This window comes from Durio zibethinus, chromosome 9 (assembly GCF_047325235.1).
Source record: "Durio zibethinus cultivar Kanyao isolate XHJ-2024 chromosome 9, ASM4732523v1, whole genome shotgun sequence".
Classification (NCBI taxonomy): Eukaryota; Viridiplantae; Streptophyta; class Magnoliopsida; order Malvales; family Malvaceae; genus Durio; species Durio zibethinus.
In genome coordinates this window covers 27,002,871-27,021,363 of record NC_143170.1, presented here as the reverse complement: position 1 = coordinate 27,021,363, position 18,493 = coordinate 27,002,871, and the positions used below count along the sequence as shown (strand labels likewise).

Below are 18,493 nucleotides of genomic sequence, written 5' to 3'. Positions count from 1 at the left end.
GGCAATATGGCCCTCACAGTTTTGGGCTTCTTGGATGATTTATGGGCTTTGGACGTTTTATTTTTAAAGTTGTCTTTTTCTCATAATGTCATGTCCCAAATGCCAATCGGATCAGCTCCTGCTAAAGCCTAAGAAGGATGACAGTCACCATTGTTTAAAAAAAAAATCATCTTTCAAAAGTTTCTAACATGTTTGTCAAGCTTACATTACGTCTGGTTCGAGAACGGCCCAAGCACCAGATCCACGGCGTGACACCGAGGCTCACGCATCAGGTCATGGGAATGAACCCCAGGATGTACAACCAGGTGATTAGGGTAAGGGTTTGGATTAAAGTTGCCACTTAAGGCCACACGTTGTTAGACTTAAGTTCGTGACACTTGTATGATCTTAATACTGCTTTTATAATATGATTTCATTAATTCGTGTTTCTAAAATTCAATCTCAATGGAAGCATTGTGCCATTCACTATGAAAGTGTTTATTTTGGTCTACAAACCAATGCTAGACTTCATTGGAACCGGCCCAAATTTCCTTTGAACAATAGATTTGTCATGGCCCCGAAGAGAACGAGTAAAGACAATATTTTGTTTTTCAGCAAATCAAAAGATTTTTTTATTTTGATAAATGAAGACATAGTATGAGAAAAGATCAAGCATGGATGAATCGAATCCATTGAGATAAGCTGGGGATGCCTCCGTTCACAACAGTAAGCAAATAGTAACCAGGGGGTGCCACGTTTGGACATGGAGGAGCCTCCAAAACTGCAGTCATCCAACCACCTGCATCCCTCACCGTGTTCTTGGACCTCAGTTTCAGCAGTCTTTGATTCATTGAAATGGAATGCGTCGTGAATGGCGGTGCATAGACGCTATATTCCACTTCCTTAATTGGCCTTCTTTCCAGCCTGAACTGAACAATGAACTCTTCTCCATATGCAATGCGATATGGATTGCTACTGTACTCTATTGACACATTAACTGGCCTCAAGTGATGGTATTGCCGATCCATATAGTGAGGGATAAATGCTTGTAACCTTAGCTCAGTTGGGTAGGACACGTTTCTGAAAGTGTACCTGTTATTAGGATTGCCACCAGCAACCAAGACTCCCCCATTAGGTAAAAGAAGAGCTGATGAGTGATACATTCTCGCAATCTTGGTTGATTTCAGGACTGAAAATCTTCTGCCTAGAGTTTTCTTTGGATTGTAGAGGTAAGGCTGGAGAGAAGGAGATACTGCGTTTTTCCATCCGGCACAACCACGTTTGGCACCATTGATGATCAGTATACGGCCTGTTGGGAGGACCAACATGTCATGCATGATTCGGGGTCCCGGCATGTTTTCCATCTTCCACATGTGTCTGTTCCCTGAGATGACCATTCTACCGCAGGAGGTCAGTGCCTTGAGGAATGTTCCTCTTGCTGCTGCTTCGTAAGCTCCAGAGGCTCCACCTCCGCACACCATGACCTCCACTTTTTGGAACCTGTCTTTTTGGTCCAACGGGAGAATTACTGATGACCCTGAGCTTGGGTAGTTTCTTGAACCACCTCCTGGAATCCGGGGAAACGTCTTGATCACCTTGTTTCGTCTATAATTGAAAAGGATCGAGTCACGGTTGGCAAAAATGAATAAGTTACCATCTGAAGAAAGGTGGAGGAAAGGATAGAGGTTGTTTCCCCTCATTAGTGTTGCGCCTGAAGCAATAATCACAACAATACACAAGCAATAGACAACAATCAATAATCAAATACGCAGGAAAAATAAAGCACACTAAAATTTACGTGAAAAACCTTCCAGTGTAGAGGAAAAAAACCACGGGCCACCAGAAAAATCTTCACTATCAAATAATAGTTATACAAAGTTCTTCTCTAACTAAAACTAGAGCTAATCAACAACTAGAGAAATAATTGGAGAAATCTCACCAAATAAGTGACTCAACAAATACACCCTGGATTTGTTCCTAGAGAGCTTCAAACCCGATCTTCATCGTTCAGAATGTAGAACTCTGAATTATAAACCTTCTAACAAGGTTCTAACTCAATCGGACCACGGATCGACTTCCGTTTAACCAACTCTCCCTTCTCTTTTTTCTCTCTCTGTTTTTCCTGGCTTTTCTTCTTTCTCTGCTTGGTTTTCGACACACACATAAAACAACCCCACCTCTTTTTTATTAAGTAGCTAGGGCTCTGTGTAAAATAAAAGATTAAGGCCCATGGCCTTTACTTGGTCCAAAATCACTTACATGGGACTGGATCCCATTTTCCTAATAATATCCCCCTCTAGTCCCATTAGAAGGAGATTCATTACCATAGCAGTTTCATTTAGAACTTACCTTGGCCAGAGAACTCATTCCGGCCAAGTTACTGCAAAGCTCAAGCTTTTCCCTGGGAAGTTTAACAATATCATAAGTATCATTCTTTCGCAATGACTCCATCTCTTCTTTCATTGCTTTTAACCAGTGTTCTCTATCCAGAGTAGCCTGCACATATTGAAAGCTTTCTGGCTCCCCTTCATTGGTAACTAAAATAAAATCTGAACTTGAATACCTGATAGATGACTTGCGCTCTCTAGTAGATCTCTTGAGCTGAGACTCTACATCACTTGATGCCGAAGGTAGCTCCCCCTGCTCAACACTCTTAAGTAGAAAAGATTGCTCCCCCTGCTCAAAACTAATAGCATCTGGCTCATCACCAACTGTAGCTGGCTCATTCATATCCCCAAGTTCTGTTTCTTGCTCATTTTCACCATCTGTGGCTCTTTCCTGTGAAATCTCTATCGGTGTTGAAACATCACACTTAACAGTAACCTGTGTAGTCTTCTCATTTTTCACAAAGTCTGCTATGGTTTCTTTTTCATGAAAGATCACATCCCTGCTTCTGACTATCTTTCTTTTTACTGGATCCCATACCCTGTAGCCAAATTCCTCATCACCATATCCTACAAACACACACTGTATAGCTTTACTGTCAAGCTTTGATCTCTGCTCTTTCGGCACATGCATGAATGCTTTACACCCAAAAACTTTCAAGTGAGAGTATTAAGTATCTTTTCCTGTCCACACTCTTTTTGAAATGTCAAAACCCAAAGGAACTGATGGTGACTTGTTAAGTAAATAACAAGCTGTGTTGACTGCTTCACCCCAGAATGGCTTTGGTAATTTTGCCATCCTCAACATACATCTGACTTTTTTCACAATGGTGCGATTCATTCTTTCAACTATACCATTATGCTGTGGTGTTCCAGGTTCTGTCCTCTCATGCCTGATCTCATGCTTTGAGCAATACTCTTTAAAGTCTTTAGATGTGTATTCCCCATCATTATCAGTTCGAATACACGTCAAGGGTAACCCTGTCATCCTCTCAACCATGGCATGAAATTTTTGAAAATACTACAGTACCTGATTTTTGTATTTCAACATATACACCCAAGTCTTACGTGAAGCATCATCAATAAAAGTAACAAAATATCTGTTACCACCTAATGATTCAACCTTAATGAGACCACATACGTCAGAATAAATTAATTCCAATCTATTTTCTTTTCTCTGAGAACTTTTACGAAAAGAAACTCTATGATGCTTACCAAACAAACAATAATCACATGAATCGAGAGACATACCTTTGATCAAGGGAATGAGAGAGTGCCTTGCCAAAACCTGTAACCCTTTTTCACTTATGTGTACCAGCTTCCTGTGCCACAAGTTTGTTGAAGCATCATTTTCAATGGTATTTACCTGGTTATCGTTCAATTGCATCCATGTCTTATACATTGTGCAGCATAGTTTTCCCCTTGTAACTACCAAAGATCCTTTGATAAGCTTTCATTGTCCATTATTTTATCGGCTTTCATATCCCTTCTTATCAAGAACATTAATAGCAAGCAAGTTCATTCTCATATCTGAAATGTGTCTGACATCCCTCAAAGTCAACATGCATCCTGTACTAGTTTATACAATAATATCACCAATCCCAACAATTTACGACACACTCTTGTTTCCCATTTTGGTACAACCAAAGTCTTCTGCTTTGTAAGTTATAAACAACTCTCTCTTAGGAACACAATGATATGCCGTTCCTGTGTCAACTATCCACTCAATGTCGGGATCACTAACATGATTACAATCATCATGTGTACAAATCAAAGTAACTGAATCACTATCTGAATTCACTGCTGCAATATTGCCATTATCTGAACTCTTACTTTTTTCATCTTTTCGCTCTTGCTTTAAGATTTTACAGTTTCGTTTTATATGACCCGTCTTACCACAATGGAAACACTTCACTTTACCTCTAGACTTGGATCTATGTTTAGACTTACCACGGCCTTTTGAGTCCTGACCTCTGTCGATGTTTCTACCACTGTTCTCTGTGACTAGAGCTTGATTCCCAAGGTCTACATCTTTTCGTCTTGCTTCTTCATTAAGCATATTGTCCTTTACCATCTCCAATGTCACCTTATAATCAGGAGCTGAATTAAGAACAGTCATAACTAGAGTATTCTAGCTGTCTGGCAATGAACCTAAAAGAAATAACGCCTTCATTTCATCATCCATCTTAAGCTCCATAGTAGCCATCCGATTAAATATATCTTAAAAATCACTCAAGTGCTCTATAACAGATTGTCTATCCCTGTACTGTAAAGTTGTAATCTTTTTAATAAGCATAACTTTATTCATACCTGTTTTTCTCTCATACAATGCTGTCAATTTTTTTTAAACAATGTGAGCATCTGACTCCTGCGCTACATGATGGAACATGCTGATATCAACCATTTTTTATTGTAGCCAGCGTCTTTCTACCTAGCTTCTTCCAGCTTTCATATTTCATATCTGTTGGTTTAGCCGAATCACCAATACTGGCTCATACAAATCTTTGCAGCATAGATGATCCTCCATCATAGGCTTTCAAATTGAATAATTCGATGCTGTCAATTTTATCATGAAACCTGTATCACCCTCCATGATCTCAAACAGAATTTACTTCTATCCTGGGTTGCTTCTGTATCAATGTCTCAAAATAATCCTCGCTCTGATACCACTTGTTGCGCCTGAATCAATAATCACAACAATACAGAAGCAATAGACAACAATCAATAATCAAATACGCAGGAAAAATAAAGCACACCAAGATTTACGTGAAAAACCCTCCAGTGTAGAGGAAAAAAATCACGGACCACCAGAAAAATCTTCACTATCAAATAATAGTTTTACAAAGTTCTTCTCTAGCTAAAACTAGAGCTAATCAACAACTAAAAAAACAATTGAAAAAATCTCACCAAATAAGTGACTCAACAAATACACCCTGAATTTGTTCCTAGAGAGCTTCAAACTCGATCTTCACCGTTCAGAATGTAAAACTCTGAATCATAAACCTTCTGACAAGGTTCTAACTCAATCGGACCACGGATCGACTTCCGTATAACCAACTCTCCCTTCTTCTTTTTCTCTCTTGGCTTTTCTTCTTTCTCTGCTTGGTTTTCGACACACACATAAAACAATCCCACCTCTTTTTTATTAAGTAGCTAGGGCTCTGTGTAAAATAAAAGATTAAGGCCCATGACCTTTACTTGGTCCAAAATCACTTACATGGGACTGGAGTGCAATTTAGGCACAAATTCATAACTAAAGGCATTCCTTCCATGAGTTCCACCTACAATAATAACTCTATCTTTGTCTGGCAGTAACTGATTGGAAGCATACCATCTGTTATCTGACAATGACCTCTTTGATTGCTTCCAATTGCATTGATGATCACTACAAGGATTGAAGTATCGTATTTTTTTAGAACCACTACCGTACCCACCAGTCTGCAGAAGTGTGCCATTGCTGAGGAACGAACCCGAGGAGCACCAGGGATCGGTATCAAGCCTTAGTGACCTCAACTTATTACCATCTACGTCGTACTCAACCGAATGAGCATAGCACGACCAATCTTCTAAATCTTCTCGGGAACGAGTGCACCTTTTCCCATTGTAGCGCCGAGGAAGCCTGTGTTGGGAGGGGCCTGCAGCAGTTTGATCAAACATAATAACAGTGTTACGATATGTTAAAGCCATGTGCATGGCCACTACCCCTGTATTTTGTTGTAGTAGTTTCCATGTCCCTTTTCTCCCACCGGAGGACACCTCAACTGCACCACTAACAACAAAAAGCTGTAAAATAACAGAAATCACAACGGAGAGCAAGTGCTTCTTGCCTTCCATACCAAAGGAAGTGAGAGATCCAATGTTGTGGCTCGAGGGGTTAATAAATTCTCTTATATAATGTGGTTTTAGGTGGAAGGTGTTGCACCAGGCAGTTGTGTGAGACAAGACGAGTTCACTAAAATTAAGATTGCCGGTCCTAAAAGTTGTGAAGCTACTCCAAGCAATCTTGAAGTGAGCAGAACAAGATGTTCGTGCAAAGCATCACACATCTGATTCTGTTTGTCCATCCGGACAAATCTACGGAATACAGCACAAATATCGGCTGACAGCAAACTACGGTGAAGTTAAAGAAAGCAACAGTAGCATGCTACTTCTATCTCAGGATATCTTCGATTCCGCTTAGCAATTTGAAATACATTTAAGATGACATAGTACGAAAATGATACGAATAAAAAGATATAATTTAAAATTTTAAAAGAGTTATAAAAATATTTTAATAAAATTAAAAAATTATATTTTATATTTTTATATCGATATAAATTATAATATATAATTTTTAAGTCAAATATAATACAAATATAATAATTTACATAATACAATGACATGAATTATAGATTTATCTTAAATGCTGCTTTTACATCATACTAAGCTCTCAGCAAAACCATTATTGACCAAAATAGCAAGTTTGCCGCATTAGCACAGCCATAGCACAACCATTAACGCCCAGAATACTGTAAAGTATACAGTCGAGATGCATGACTCCTCGTTAAGATCTTGACATACTCCTTACTCCAACGAGGATTTATTGTCCTTAGTGGAACATTGATAGCATTCAGAGTTGACTTTGACATCATCAAATATCAAGATCTATATCATCTTATGAAAAATTATTTGCTTCAACTCGTTGAATTTATGATTTTATCTTATAAAGATTATCTCAGAAGTTAAATATGATATGAAGAATGAACACGTATATTTTAAAACCAATTCTGATAAACAGCTAATATAAGATTCACGACTCTTCTGTAAAATTATCATAGCAGTTGTTCCACAGCACCAATAAGGATTGCCAGTGAAAAGGTTTTATACAGCATGAAAAATAGTACAGTTTACAGTTGGCACGTGAAACCGATGCCAATACAAGGGTGTCCTACAGTGAGACATGCCTGCTCTCAGTCATTCTACAGCTGATTACATTACAATTATATAATCTATAGAATAGATAAATAAGTTTTTGCGGTTTGATGAAACCAACAAATATGTTAAAAACTCTGGATATATATGATGATGGATATTTGATAAATGACTTTAAAATTTTCAAAGTAAAATACTAAAATCAAAGAGTTTCTGTTTCTAAGAAACGACGTCGTTAACCGCGTGCAAGACGCCGTTTGATGGTTGGATTTTCGGATATCATCCAAGATAAACCAATCCCCGGAACGCAAGCCAGAAAAGATAGAAGCAAATGATAAAATGATCCAAATTTAGAAAAAAAACAAAAGAAAATCTGGAAACAATCACAAAGATGGCTTCTCTGACTCTTCCTTCTCTCAATGCTTCAACCATTTCGCGCATTCATAACCAGAAAACTCCTTTGAACTCTTCAATTTCAAAGATATCTACTTTCAGGCATCCACCCACTTTTACAACTCACCGTTTTGTATGTTTTTCTTCCATTGTTTCAACCTTTTAATTCAATGGGTTTTCGTTTTTCTACTTTGTTTTTGCTTTTTCCATTGATTTTTTTTTTGTGTTTTCCTGTTTTGTTGTGAATTTAGCAATGTGGGGTTGTTCGAATGCAAGCTGATGGTGAAGATTATGAGTTGAAGCAAATGAGAGATATGGCTGCTGCAAAGAAGAGATGGGATGCTATGGTATATTTTCTTTAATCCCCAATTTACTTACTTTTCCTTTCCCTTTTCTTTAATCAGTTTTTTTCTTGATTTTTGTCTATCATCTTTGATAAAGCAAATGGTTTTTTTTTTTTTTTTTTTTTTTAATGTTGCTTATAAGAGTAATGAGGATGATTGTGATGATATTGCTAAATCCAGCACTTTGAACTTTCATATGTGTGCTTGCTGCTTGAATAGTAATTTTTTAGCTGTGTTGTGTGTACAGATTAGGGAAGGAAAAGTAAAGATTATTACACCTAGGGAGGCAGGTTATGCAATTCAACTTTCTAACAAGCCTTTACTTGATGTTCGTCCATCTAAGGAGCGCAACAAGGTTGTTAAATATACCATCTTTTTTCTAATCACTGTTTTTTATCTTCAATCTCGCAAAAATAATTGTTACAACTAGTTTCATTTGGCTCTGTTGTCTTCAGCATTGAGGCTACTCTAATTTTATAATTCATTGTATCATAGGTTATGAATATATTTTTGTGTGCCAATAGTCATGTGCTCTGATGGTAGAACGTTGGACTTTCAGTTTAGTGGTCAAAACTCAATTCCTGACAATCTCAAGTATAAATATAAATGTAAATATAAATATATATTTGTCTATGGTCTCTGTTTCCTTTGAAATACCATGCTAAAGGCATTATATTGGCATATTGCTTTACTATATTGATTCTTGTGGGGAAACTGGTAACTATTTGGTGTTTAAAACAAATAATTAAATTCTTGCCCTTTTGCTTTTATCCCCTTTTTATTTATGGAATTGTATGTTGCATGGCCATTATCATTCTATTTGCGGTTGGGATAGATTAAATTTTTTCTTATTCTGTTTTGAAGGCATGGGTTAAAGGCTCCACCTGGGTACCAATCTTTGATGTTGATGATAAATTTGATGTTGGAACCCTTTCCAGAAAAGTCACCAATTTTGTGATGGGTATCACTCAATTCCTTGCTATCTTCTGACTTCCAGAGAGATCATATCAATGATTTGCCTGATGGAGAGTTACTAGATAAAACCTATGTGATCTGTTATGGGGGCTGAAATTAAATTGTCTTATGTTTTCTGTAGGGGGTTGGTGGAGTGGCGTGCCTACGTTGTCTTATGACAGGTGCATTATAAGTTACCTTTGCTTCTATAGTTTGCGCATGTGTCAGTCTCTGTACACACATTTGCTTGTGCGTGTCCACTCTCACGTTATATATGCATGCATATAGAATATATTTTGTACTTATTCTGTTACTTTCTTTGACAGACAGTTCTTGTCAAAAGTTGAGGAAAAATTCCCAAAAGATGCAGAGCTTATCATTGCATGCCAAAAGGGATTGAGGTGAATTTTTTGTTTTAAGTGACAGAGGAGAGAGGTGGTACCTCACTATTAATTTTAGTTTCATTTTGAAATGAGTTCATTTTTCCTTCTAATTTGATCTCGGCTGAAAATGGTCTATGTGTAAAATGCTAAATCCCCTGGTCCTGGTGTAAGCAAAGATGTGCCCCAAATAGAGGATACAGCTATGATTATAACCTTTATCCTTTTTTTAAGGACTGTATTTTTCATTGTCAATCTTTTATTAAAAGAACGAACTTGTGACTACAAATGCTTTGGAAATTGCTAGGACTGTTCCTTGGCCCTCGGCATGTCCTAACAGTATTGACTAATTTGACTGAAAGCCTTCAGATGAATGAACAATCATTTTCATTTTCATTTTCCAATGTAATAACAATGGATCCGGAATGGGAAATGTTCTTCTGAAATAAAGCTGGAGTTATGAGTCTGCATTGTATCTGGAACAGTCCAGTTGCTGAGCATGATAAAAGAAAAAGAAAAAGAAAAGGGAGAAAAAATGGGTGGAATTTGATAAAAAATATTGTTGTTAGGCAATGTAGGTGCATGGGTCAATTTGGAAAAGTGGTAATTATATCTTACATTCTCAGTTCAGATTTTTGGTCTTTCTAGCCTGACTTATGCCGCTGTATTGTTGTTTTTCAGACTCAAAGTTCATTTCCTCAGATTTATTTAAAGATTCACTATTTTGGTTTGGTTGGGGTGGGAAAGTGCCATCACCATGACTGAAAGTGAAAATATATACCTTGAGTGCTCTTTAGGTACTAAATATGGCGTCAATTCTTTTACTTCACTAAATGACACTTTTCTGGCAGATCCCTAGCTGCATGCGAGCTACTGTGTAATGCTGGCTACAGCAATCTTTTCTGGATTCAAGGGGGTCTAGAAGCTGCTGAAGAAGAGGTAATGCCGGATAGAATTTCCATTTAGCCCTTATATTTCCCTCTTTCTTGCTGACTCTAATTACTTTACGTTTGATTCTAAATGAAGAAATTTAATTAATTTGGCGAGTCTCAATTGGTTTTCTTTAGGATCTTGCCAGGGAAGGTACTCAGCCTTTGAGGTTTGCAGGAATTGGTGGGCTTTCGGAGTTTCTTGGGTATATACCTCTCTCATCTCTTTGTTCGTTTGACATGCTCCTTGCAAACTATTGACATAACTGTTTTTTTTACAAAATGAATATGAGATATTAGCCTGCCAGGAAGCAGCCCTCTAATATATAATTTATCTCAACAAGGGCTTAGTTCCAAAACTCGATTTGGGAATGTTAAAACCATTTTATCACAGTTCAATATGTGTAATTATAATTTATTCAAGTATCTGTCTTCTCATTAGAGACTTTTCTACTCAGAACATTTCTTCGGCTTGTAGTTGGTGCGTAAGAATTTTGCATTTTAATATTAAAATTTTGAGATCATGTAACTTATATTTGATTGTGTCACACTGCACAGCTTGTTTCTAATTCCCCTTAAATTTTCAGTTGGACAGACCAACAGAGAGCTCAAGCTGCCAGAGAAGGTTGGGGTTACCGGTTACAATACTCTGCTCGCCTGGTAATTATTCACTTCATCACTCCATTAAAATGAGCTCAAGTGTAGCTACATGATAAGATAATCCTGTATTGCTTCTGTTTCAGATTGGAGTTTTTGTGATTGCTGATGCCTTGTTTATTGGCGCACAGCAAGTCGGCCGTTACCTTCAGGATATAAGGTCTCACTGAGATTATGTGATTATGCTTGAAGGAACTTGATTAAAAGTTAGAACATCTGAAAGATTACAGTTGAGTTCTTGATCTGTGATTGCCAATTTTGAAAGCCATTGTAGTTTGCAGAGTTCATGTAGTTGCCTGTTCCTTGGGTTTGAATCCTTGCATCTCATATGTTCTCAATCACATGACATCAGATATTTTCTGTTGTTTGTACTGTTAGAGAATTAAATGTATAGTGATTGAGTTTTGCTCATATGAGTTGAGTTAAACAAACAATTATTCTTTTTGGGTACCACAAACAATCGTATTTTTCTCTGAGTCTTGCCCTATATTTGTGAAAATTAAACCCCGCAATGAAAATATGACACGGTAATATAAAATGAATATAATACGAAATATATTATAAAATAATAATTTAAAATTTTAATAATAATTATATATAAATTTAATAAAATAAAAATATATATTTCATATTTTTATATTAATATAAATTTTGACACGTAATTTTTAATAAATAATAAAATAAATATATAAATTTTAATATTTTATATTATATAAATATATGAATAAATAAATTTAATAAAAATAAAAATGTATTACACTTATGATTCAATTCATTTTAAGTTTTAAGCATTGGTCGGATTCAAGTTAAATTTGAATAATAATCATATAAGAGTTTTGTATTTGATTTGTATAATACGAAATATATCAAGAAATTATAGTTTAAAATTTGAATAATAATTATATATGAATTTAATAAAATAAAAAAATATATTTTATATTTTTATGTTAATATGAATTTTGACACGTAATTTTTAATAAAAAATAAAATAAAAATATAAAATTTAATATTTTATACTATATAAATATATGAATAATTAAATTTAATAAAAATAAAAATGTACTATCATTTATGATTCAATTCATTTTAAGTTTTAAGCATCGACAGTAAGTTAAATTTAAATAATAATCATATAAGAGTTTCGTGTTTGATTTGTTTTGTATTTGGATTAAGTCATTAGATTAATTTTAAATTTTATATAAAATTAATTAAATAAATTGAATAATAAAAAATATAATTATTTAACAAAAATCTCTTACAATACAAAATTTTTAAAAGTTATAAGTAACCATTTTTTTTTTAACATTGTTCTAGTGAAAAAATAATTACGAAAATTTACCCAAAATGTAAAAATCTAAAATTATTTTCACAAAAGAATGTATTTTAAATAATAATAAAAATTATTAAAAATATTATAATTTTAAACAATTCAAAATTTTTAATAATGCATATACATTATTAATTAATTATAAATATGTAAAAAAAAAAAAATCTCGAAGCGAATACCTAATTCTAGTGGAAATAAATATTATTACCAATTTAACACGATCGCACACAGATTGGCATATTGGGTCAAACCAACAGCCAGATTCCTGACACGTGTACGGTTAGATGTAATCACAACCACCTCAATTCCTTGCTTGTTAGGTTAAAAGCTCGGGTAAAGGTTCCGCAAACCTTATCATAATCCTCATCTGCTCTTTATTTTTTATTCGTCAAAAAGGGGAAAATTTTTTTTTTCGATTTTCTATCACTTTCTTGGGAAAGAGATAATTTTATTTTCTAGATCTAGCTTTTGCGATCATGGAGATGGAGCGCGTGACAGAGTTCCCCCATACGCATATGGACCGGCGACCTAGAAAGCGGCCGCGATTGGGCTGGGACGTAATTCAGTTGCCACCTCAGGTATCGTCTTTTTTCTTCGATTAGATCTTTGATTTGCTCTTGGCTGATCTGGTTTTTTTTTTTTTTTTGTATTCTTAGGGTTTTCAATTTGTGATTCTGTTATGCAAAGTTAGCATAATTTCACGCCTTTTGGCTCAGATCTGCAATTTTTTTTTCTATTAATGATCCTGTTTTGCAAAGTTAGCATATTTTCACTTCTTTTGGCTCAGATCTGGAATTTTTTTTTCTTTTTCAATGGATTTTTGTATAATATAATTAATTTATATTTAACTATAAATTTAATCTAATATTTTAGAAAAAAATCCATTGATGTGGATTTTTCTCACAAGTTGTAATATTTCACGATCGTTGTAAAAAAAAAAAAGAAGAAAAATTTTCAGGAATTTTGGGATAAAGATAACTTTTTATGCTTCTTTCAGATTTTTTATGTTGTCTGTCTCTCTCTTTTTTTCTTTCTTGCTGGGGTATACTTTACCCTGGTCATTTTTTGTGGCTAAAAAGATGGGGTTGTAAGGTAATTAGGGAAGGTAAAAGAACTACTGATTTTTAATCTCTTAGTGGTACAATGAATGGATGGCTGTGTGTAGGCTCAGGTAGGAATGTTTTGTGCACAAGATGTTGGGCATGTGACCAGCTTTGCTTCTTCCAATGCAAGAGCACCCTCAGATTATGGTAGTACTATTACTGCTAGTTCTTCTCTAGGTGTAAAGGGAGGAGTGGCTCGCAATGGTTCTCCTCCATGGCGAGAAGATGACAAGGATGGACATTACATGTTTGAGCTTGGAGATAATTTAACCTCTCGCTGTAATTTCGCTTTTACCATCATTATAAACAAATTTACATTCATTAATTAGTAGTCTTGAAAATAATCGGTTTTCCAAAAAAATTGTTATAATTGTTGCTATTTGTTGATTAGGATAATTATAATTACAGAGTAGGTCAAGTCTAGATGGTTGACTATTTTGCTTTCAGCTAATTTTTTGATTAATTGAAATACTGTATTGTAAAGCACGGCAGTATAATCTAAAACACTATGGCTCTTCTTTTAAAATAAAGGGGCTTCTCAAGATCTAATGGTTTTTCAAATCCAATTTTTGATGATTAGATTTTTTTTTTTTTTTTTGTTGAAGCCTTCTCATTCTAAATATGAAAGAAATTAACAATGAATTGAATGGTTATCATTTTTTTTTTTTCGATTCTAATTTCTGGTGCTTGATGGTTGCAGATAAGATACGGAGTAAAATGGGTGAAGGTATACCTTAGTAACTTACAGCTCAGTTTGTTTTCCTATAGGCTTTTTCTGTCTAGGTGCTCCTTTATCTTGCTAGGCATCCATTCCCTGACCTTTCTTTTTTTTTACAGGTACCTTTGGTCAGGTCTTAGAATGCTGGGATAGAGAGAGGAAGGAGATGGTTGCCATCAAAATTGTTCGTGGAATTAAGAAGTATCGTGAAGCAGCCATGATTGAAATTGAAATGCTGCAACAGCTTGGAAAACATGATAAAGGTGGCAATCGGTGAGTTATCTTTAGCATTGTAAATAAATTTTGCTGCAGCTATCAACTTGGTAACCAACCTATTTTATTTTAAATTTGGTTGCAATGTTAAATGAATTCATTCCTTGCAGTTTTGTGCAAATACGGCACTGGTTTGACTATCGTAACCATATCTGTATTGTAAGTATGATTGATTTGTAATGGATTGTTTTCCCCTGCTCACCAATAATTTGGGGGTTAAAACGTGTGGGTGAATTTAAATGGTTTCAACAGGTGTTTGAGAAGCTTGGACCAAGCTTATACGATTTTCTACGGAAAAACAATTATCGCTCATTTCCCATTGATCTTGTCCGAGAGATTGGCAGACAACTATTGGAATGTGTAGCATGTGTGTAATAATTACTAAGCTAGTTTCTCTGCCTATCCTATGTTACCATTTTTCATTTATTATTGTCTCTGACTGTTAAATCTTAAAATGAATTCCTGCATTTAATGCCATGAATATTTTTCTTTAACCATAGAGACCCCTTAGTCATTTCTTTAGCTAAGCATTTGCATTGAAGTATATTAGAATGATACAATTATTGTTCTCATTCTGGCACTGGTTGCTTAATGTTTTTCTTGTGTTAATATTTGCAGTCATGCATGATTTGCGTTTGATACACACGGATTTGAAGCCAGAAAACATTCTTCTACTCTCTCCAGAGTATGTCAAAGTTCCTGATTACAAGGTATTTTCTTTACTGGATACCATCATCCTTATTTGCAGCACAGTTCCATGTGTAAATTCCCTGTTAGGCTTTTTTACTCTAATCTGTGGCATTATGTAGGTGCTTTTTGCATCATTTATTGGGCTAATTGTTCTTTTATATTATCTTTCTACTGTCAAGAGTGCATCACGATCCCCAAAGGATAGTTCTTACTTTAAAAGATTGCCAAAATCAAGTGCTATTAAGCTAATCGATTTTGGTAGCACAACTTATGAGCGTCAAGATCAGACTTACATTGTGTCAACACGTCATTACCGTGCTCCAGAGGTTATTCTTGGTTAGTATTTTCAGGTTATTTTGGTTAGTATTTTCAGGTTATTACGGCTAAGAAACGATGCTTTAGAAAATGAGTGGACGAGGGATGTAACCTTGGTATTGTGTTTATAGGACTTGGATGGAGTTATCCTTGTGACATATGGAGTGTTGGTTGCATATTAGTTGAATTATGCACGGTATGCGCTGAAAATTCATTCTTTGTTTTTAGTAAGAAGATTACAAATTCATATATGAGCCGCATTTATGCAACTATTGATAATTTGACAGGGTGAGGCGCTGTTTCAAACTCATGAGAATTTGGAGCACCTTGCCATGATGGAGAGAGTGTTTGGTCCGCTACCTCAGCACATGTTGAAGAGAGTAGAGTATGTATTCTTATGATGGACTGTCAGTCTTTGTTGGTACCTTGATCTGTCTGTAAAGTTAAATGTAAAATTTCTGCATTCCAGCCGACATGCGGAGAAGTATGTTAGAAGGGGTAGATTGGATTGGCCAGATGCTGCTACCTCAAGAGAGAGTATCAAAGCTGTTCTTAAGCTACCTCGTCTCCAGGTTTTTATCTTTATTAATTAACATCTGAATTCAGCATTTTAGTGGATTGCTTTTTTATTTCTCTTATTTTCTAATCTGATGTTCCTCTTTCTAAATCATTGCAGAACCTGATAATGCAGCATGTGGACCATTCAGCTGGGGATCTGATTCATCTATTACAAGGATTGCTTAGGTATGACCCTATTGATAGGCTCACAGCTTGTGAAGCCCTAAGGCATCCCTTTTTCAGCAGGGACCAATTTAGGCGATGAGCGTGGCATTATGTGGCGTGGGGCTTTGGAGTGCAATACTGTAAATTTTTCCGACATGAAATTGCCTCTCACTCTAGCACCATCTGTTGTGTTATAAACTGTATCGTGGTGCAAGCTAACAGATTTAACACCGACACAGATGGTTTTTAATTCAGAGGAGACTGGAATTTGTATCATTAGTTAGATTCAATGAAGCTTTAGAATCTGTTGTGTCGTGTTCCCATTTGGTTCTATTTATCGTTTTTTGTAAATTTTTGGTCGCTAGGCTTGATCGATCCAGGCTGTTTTAAGAGGCTATATGGCTTTTTTACGCAATTCAGTATCTTATTGGGGCAAGTAAGACATTCTTATCTCTAATTGCGTTGAGCATGATTCTTGTCTGGTTGAGCAGTTGCTTCGGTTTTAATCTTTTATTGCGGTGTGCCAAGGTCTCTGCTTATAGAGATGAGAAAATGCTTGATCTCGTCGGTTTGATTCGATTGATTTCGATACTAATTGGTTAAAAATGTGACTAGGTTAAGTTTTTAAAATTGGTAAAAATGATTTTGATGGTAAAATTATGGAGTAAATTTTATTGGATCAAAATCATTACCAAATTATTATTTAAAATTATAGAAAAAAATGAAAGAATTGACCAAACTAATTGATTTATTTCAGTTTGGTTATTTTCAGTGGAGGATGGTCGGTTTCATTTACTCCTATATCATAACGTTTTGAAAAATAATGTTTGTTATATATTGATTTTTTCGGAATTAAAAAAAATATTTTTAATGTATTTATAAAAATTTTTATAAAACTAAATTTTCGTAATTTTTAATATTAAAAAATTAAAATAATCATAAAAATAATTTTCAAATATAAAAAATAAAAATTTTAAATGTAAAAAAAATATATATAATTGTATGGAAAACGAAATTGAGTTATAAAAATGATTTTTATTTTGGATCTGATTTCTCAACTTTGAATAATATCCATATTATAGTTAGGAGAAAGATGTCAAAAATAGAGAAGAAAAAATTAGCTTCGCATATTCTCAAAATATCCTTTACATCATGCTTTTTATAATGATGAGTTAGACAATAAAATTGAAATTGGGGATTATTTTTATTATATGTATAGATATAAAATGTTGTAGGTTTATGAGAATAGCCCATTCATCACAAAGGTCAAGATTTTCAGTTAATCCCATTGTATTTGGAACAAGGGGTTGTCTTGAGGTTTTCTTTTTTGTTTAATATGTGATCGACAACCTTCTATATTGGTTTAATTGGAAGTTTATGGGATTATGCAATTGAGGGTAATTAAAATACGAGTGAATTTATCAATTGATTTTTTATTTTGTGACGTATTATTAAAGTTGGTATTTAAAAATTTTATTTACGTAAATTTTTAAAATTATATAAATGCAAATTACATAGAAGGTTCAAAAATAAATTATGAATTAAAAAAAAAAAAAAAAAGACAAAGTGAACTTGGTCGGTTAACTATCAACAGGAAAATCGTCCCTCTTCGTCTACAACCAAATATGTTTTTGATTTATTCTAGATGGCCTTTACTCTTGATGTTCCAATGTTATTGCTTTATTTTTTTTCCTGCAAATAAGTTCTTTGTTGTCGCTATAAGATAGAGTCGGAATTGAAGTATCAACAAAGTGGGAAAGACTTCAATGAAATTTTTTGTATAAAATTTGTGAAATTTTTTTATAAAAAATGATAAAGTAAAAATTAAAATAAAAAATTAAAATCGATAGATTAAAATATTTTATTACATAAATTAAATGCATAAAATTTAAAAATTTTTAATAAATTTTAATATATTTATTAAATAAATATTTTTAATAAAAATATTGATAAAATTTTTACCGTAAAATAAGTATCAATAAAATTTAAATTATAAACAATATTTTTAATAATATTTTTAATAATTTTTTATATTCATATTAAATATTATTAATTTATTGGTTTAAAATTTTTATTTATTTATTTTTAATAAAAAATTTCACGAACTTTACTTATGAAATTTCATGTTCAATAACTGGTGGAGATCTGGCATATATATTCAATTATTGGTAAATGTTGATTTCGTATTATTATTTTAGAAATATAAAGTTTTAGATGAGTCATGCATAGGGGTGTTTTCCTTTTATTTATTTTTTCTTTTTTACCTTGATTGGTGCCCTATGAATATTTTGCATATTAAAAAAATTTCTACAGTAGGGAATCTTTGATAAAAAATGCCAAAAATCATGTTCAATAAGAGGGAAATATATAATATCAAGGCAAGATTTAGTGAAGCTGATGGTTAGATGCGCAA

The 18,493-nt window shown here is 34.1% G+C and overlaps 3 protein-coding genes across 6 annotated transcripts; 2 read left to right on the top strand and 1 right to left on the bottom strand.

The window, feature by feature from the left end:
• Positions 1–570: 570 nt before the first annotated feature.
• On the bottom strand, positions 571–6,211 carry LOC111317824 (aldehyde oxidase GLOX-like). Its single transcript, XM_089766224.1, has 3 exons — positions 5,588–6,211; positions 5,165–5,216; positions 571–1,674 (listed from the first exon to the last, which is right to left on the bottom strand). The coding sequence occupies exons 1-3, from the start codon at positions 6,195–6,197 to the stop codon at positions 648–650; spliced, it is 1,689 nt and encodes a 562-aa protein (XP_089622350.1). The 5' UTR covers positions 6,198–6,211; the 3' UTR covers positions 571–647.
• A 1,364-nt stretch (positions 6,212–7,575) lies between these two features.
• LOC111317814 (Rhodanese/Cell cycle control phosphatase superfamily protein) lies at positions 7,576–11,418 on the top strand. Its single transcript, XM_022920266.2, has 10 exons — positions 7,576–7,800; positions 7,919–8,014; positions 8,259–8,366; positions 8,876–8,972; positions 9,108–9,147; positions 9,292–9,366; positions 10,197–10,284; positions 10,413–10,480; positions 10,862–10,934; positions 11,018–11,418. Exons 1-10 carry the CDS (start codon positions 7,666–7,668, stop codon positions 11,099–11,101), a joined length of 864 nt encoding a protein of 287 aa, XP_022776001.1. The 5' UTR covers positions 7,576–7,665; the 3' UTR covers positions 11,102–11,418.
• A 1,193-nt stretch (positions 11,419–12,611) lies between these two features.
• Positions 12,612–16,567, top strand: LOC111313419 (LAMMER-type protein kinase AFC2). 4 transcript variants are annotated; one of them, XM_089766054.1, is made up of 12 exons: positions 12,612–12,836; positions 13,424–13,640; positions 14,062–14,088; positions 14,199–14,352; positions 14,463–14,511; positions 14,605–14,719; positions 14,971–15,062; positions 15,222–15,378; positions 15,489–15,553; positions 15,645–15,742; positions 15,827–15,929; positions 16,034–16,567. In XM_089766054.1, the coding sequence occupies exons 1-12, from the start codon at positions 12,735–12,737 to the stop codon at positions 16,178–16,180; spliced, it is 1,326 nt and encodes a 441-aa protein (XP_089622180.1). In that variant the 5' UTR covers positions 12,612–12,734; the 3' UTR covers positions 16,181–16,567. The 4 variants fall into 4 exon arrangements, with proteins under 4 accessions (XP_089622180.1, XP_022769842.2, XP_089622181.1 ...); XM_022914107.2 differs by having other exon boundaries at positions 15,162–15,378; XM_089766055.1 differs by lacking the exon at positions 13,424–13,640.
• The last annotated feature ends 1,926 nt before the right edge of the window (positions 16,568–18,493 follow it).

Bases quoted from the DNA above. Each gene is read 5' to 3' on its own strand.
- LOC111317824 (XM_089766224.1), bottom strand. From the start codon at position 6,197: ATGGAAGGCAAGAAGCACTTGCTCTCCGTTGTGATTTCTGTTATTTTA. The intron at 5,217-5,587 runs GTCCCATGTAAG...AGTTTTAGCTAG, and splicing joins TGTGCCTAAATTGCACTCCA to AGAAGAACTTTGTAAAACTA. The intron at 1,675-5,164 runs GTGATTTTTTTC...AACACTAATGAG, and splicing joins GAAGATTTTTCTGGTGGTCC to GGGAAACAACCTCTATCCTT.
- LOC111317814 (XM_022920266.2), top strand. From the start codon at position 7,666: ATGGCTTCTCTGACTCTTCCTTCTCTCAATGCTTCAACCATTTCGCGC. The intron at 9,148-9,291 runs GTGCATTATAAG...TTTCTTTGACAG, and splicing joins CCTACGTTGTCTTATGACAG to ACAGTTCTTGTCAAAAGTTG. The intron at 10,935-11,017 runs GTAATTATTCAC...CTTCTGTTTCAG, and splicing joins TACAATACTCTGCTCGCCTG to ATTGGAGTTTTTGTGATTGC.
- LOC111313419 (XM_022914107.2), top strand. From the start codon at position 12,735: ATGGAGATGGAGCGCGTGACAGAGTTCCCCCATACGCATATGGACCGG. The intron at 15,063-15,161 runs GTATTTTCTTTA...GGCATTATGTAG, and splicing joins TCAAAGTTCCTGATTACAAG to GTGCTTTTTGCATCATTTAT. The intron at 15,930-16,033 runs GTTTTTATCTTT...AAATCATTGCAG, and splicing joins TTAAGCTACCTCGTCTCCAG to AACCTGATAATGCAGCATGT.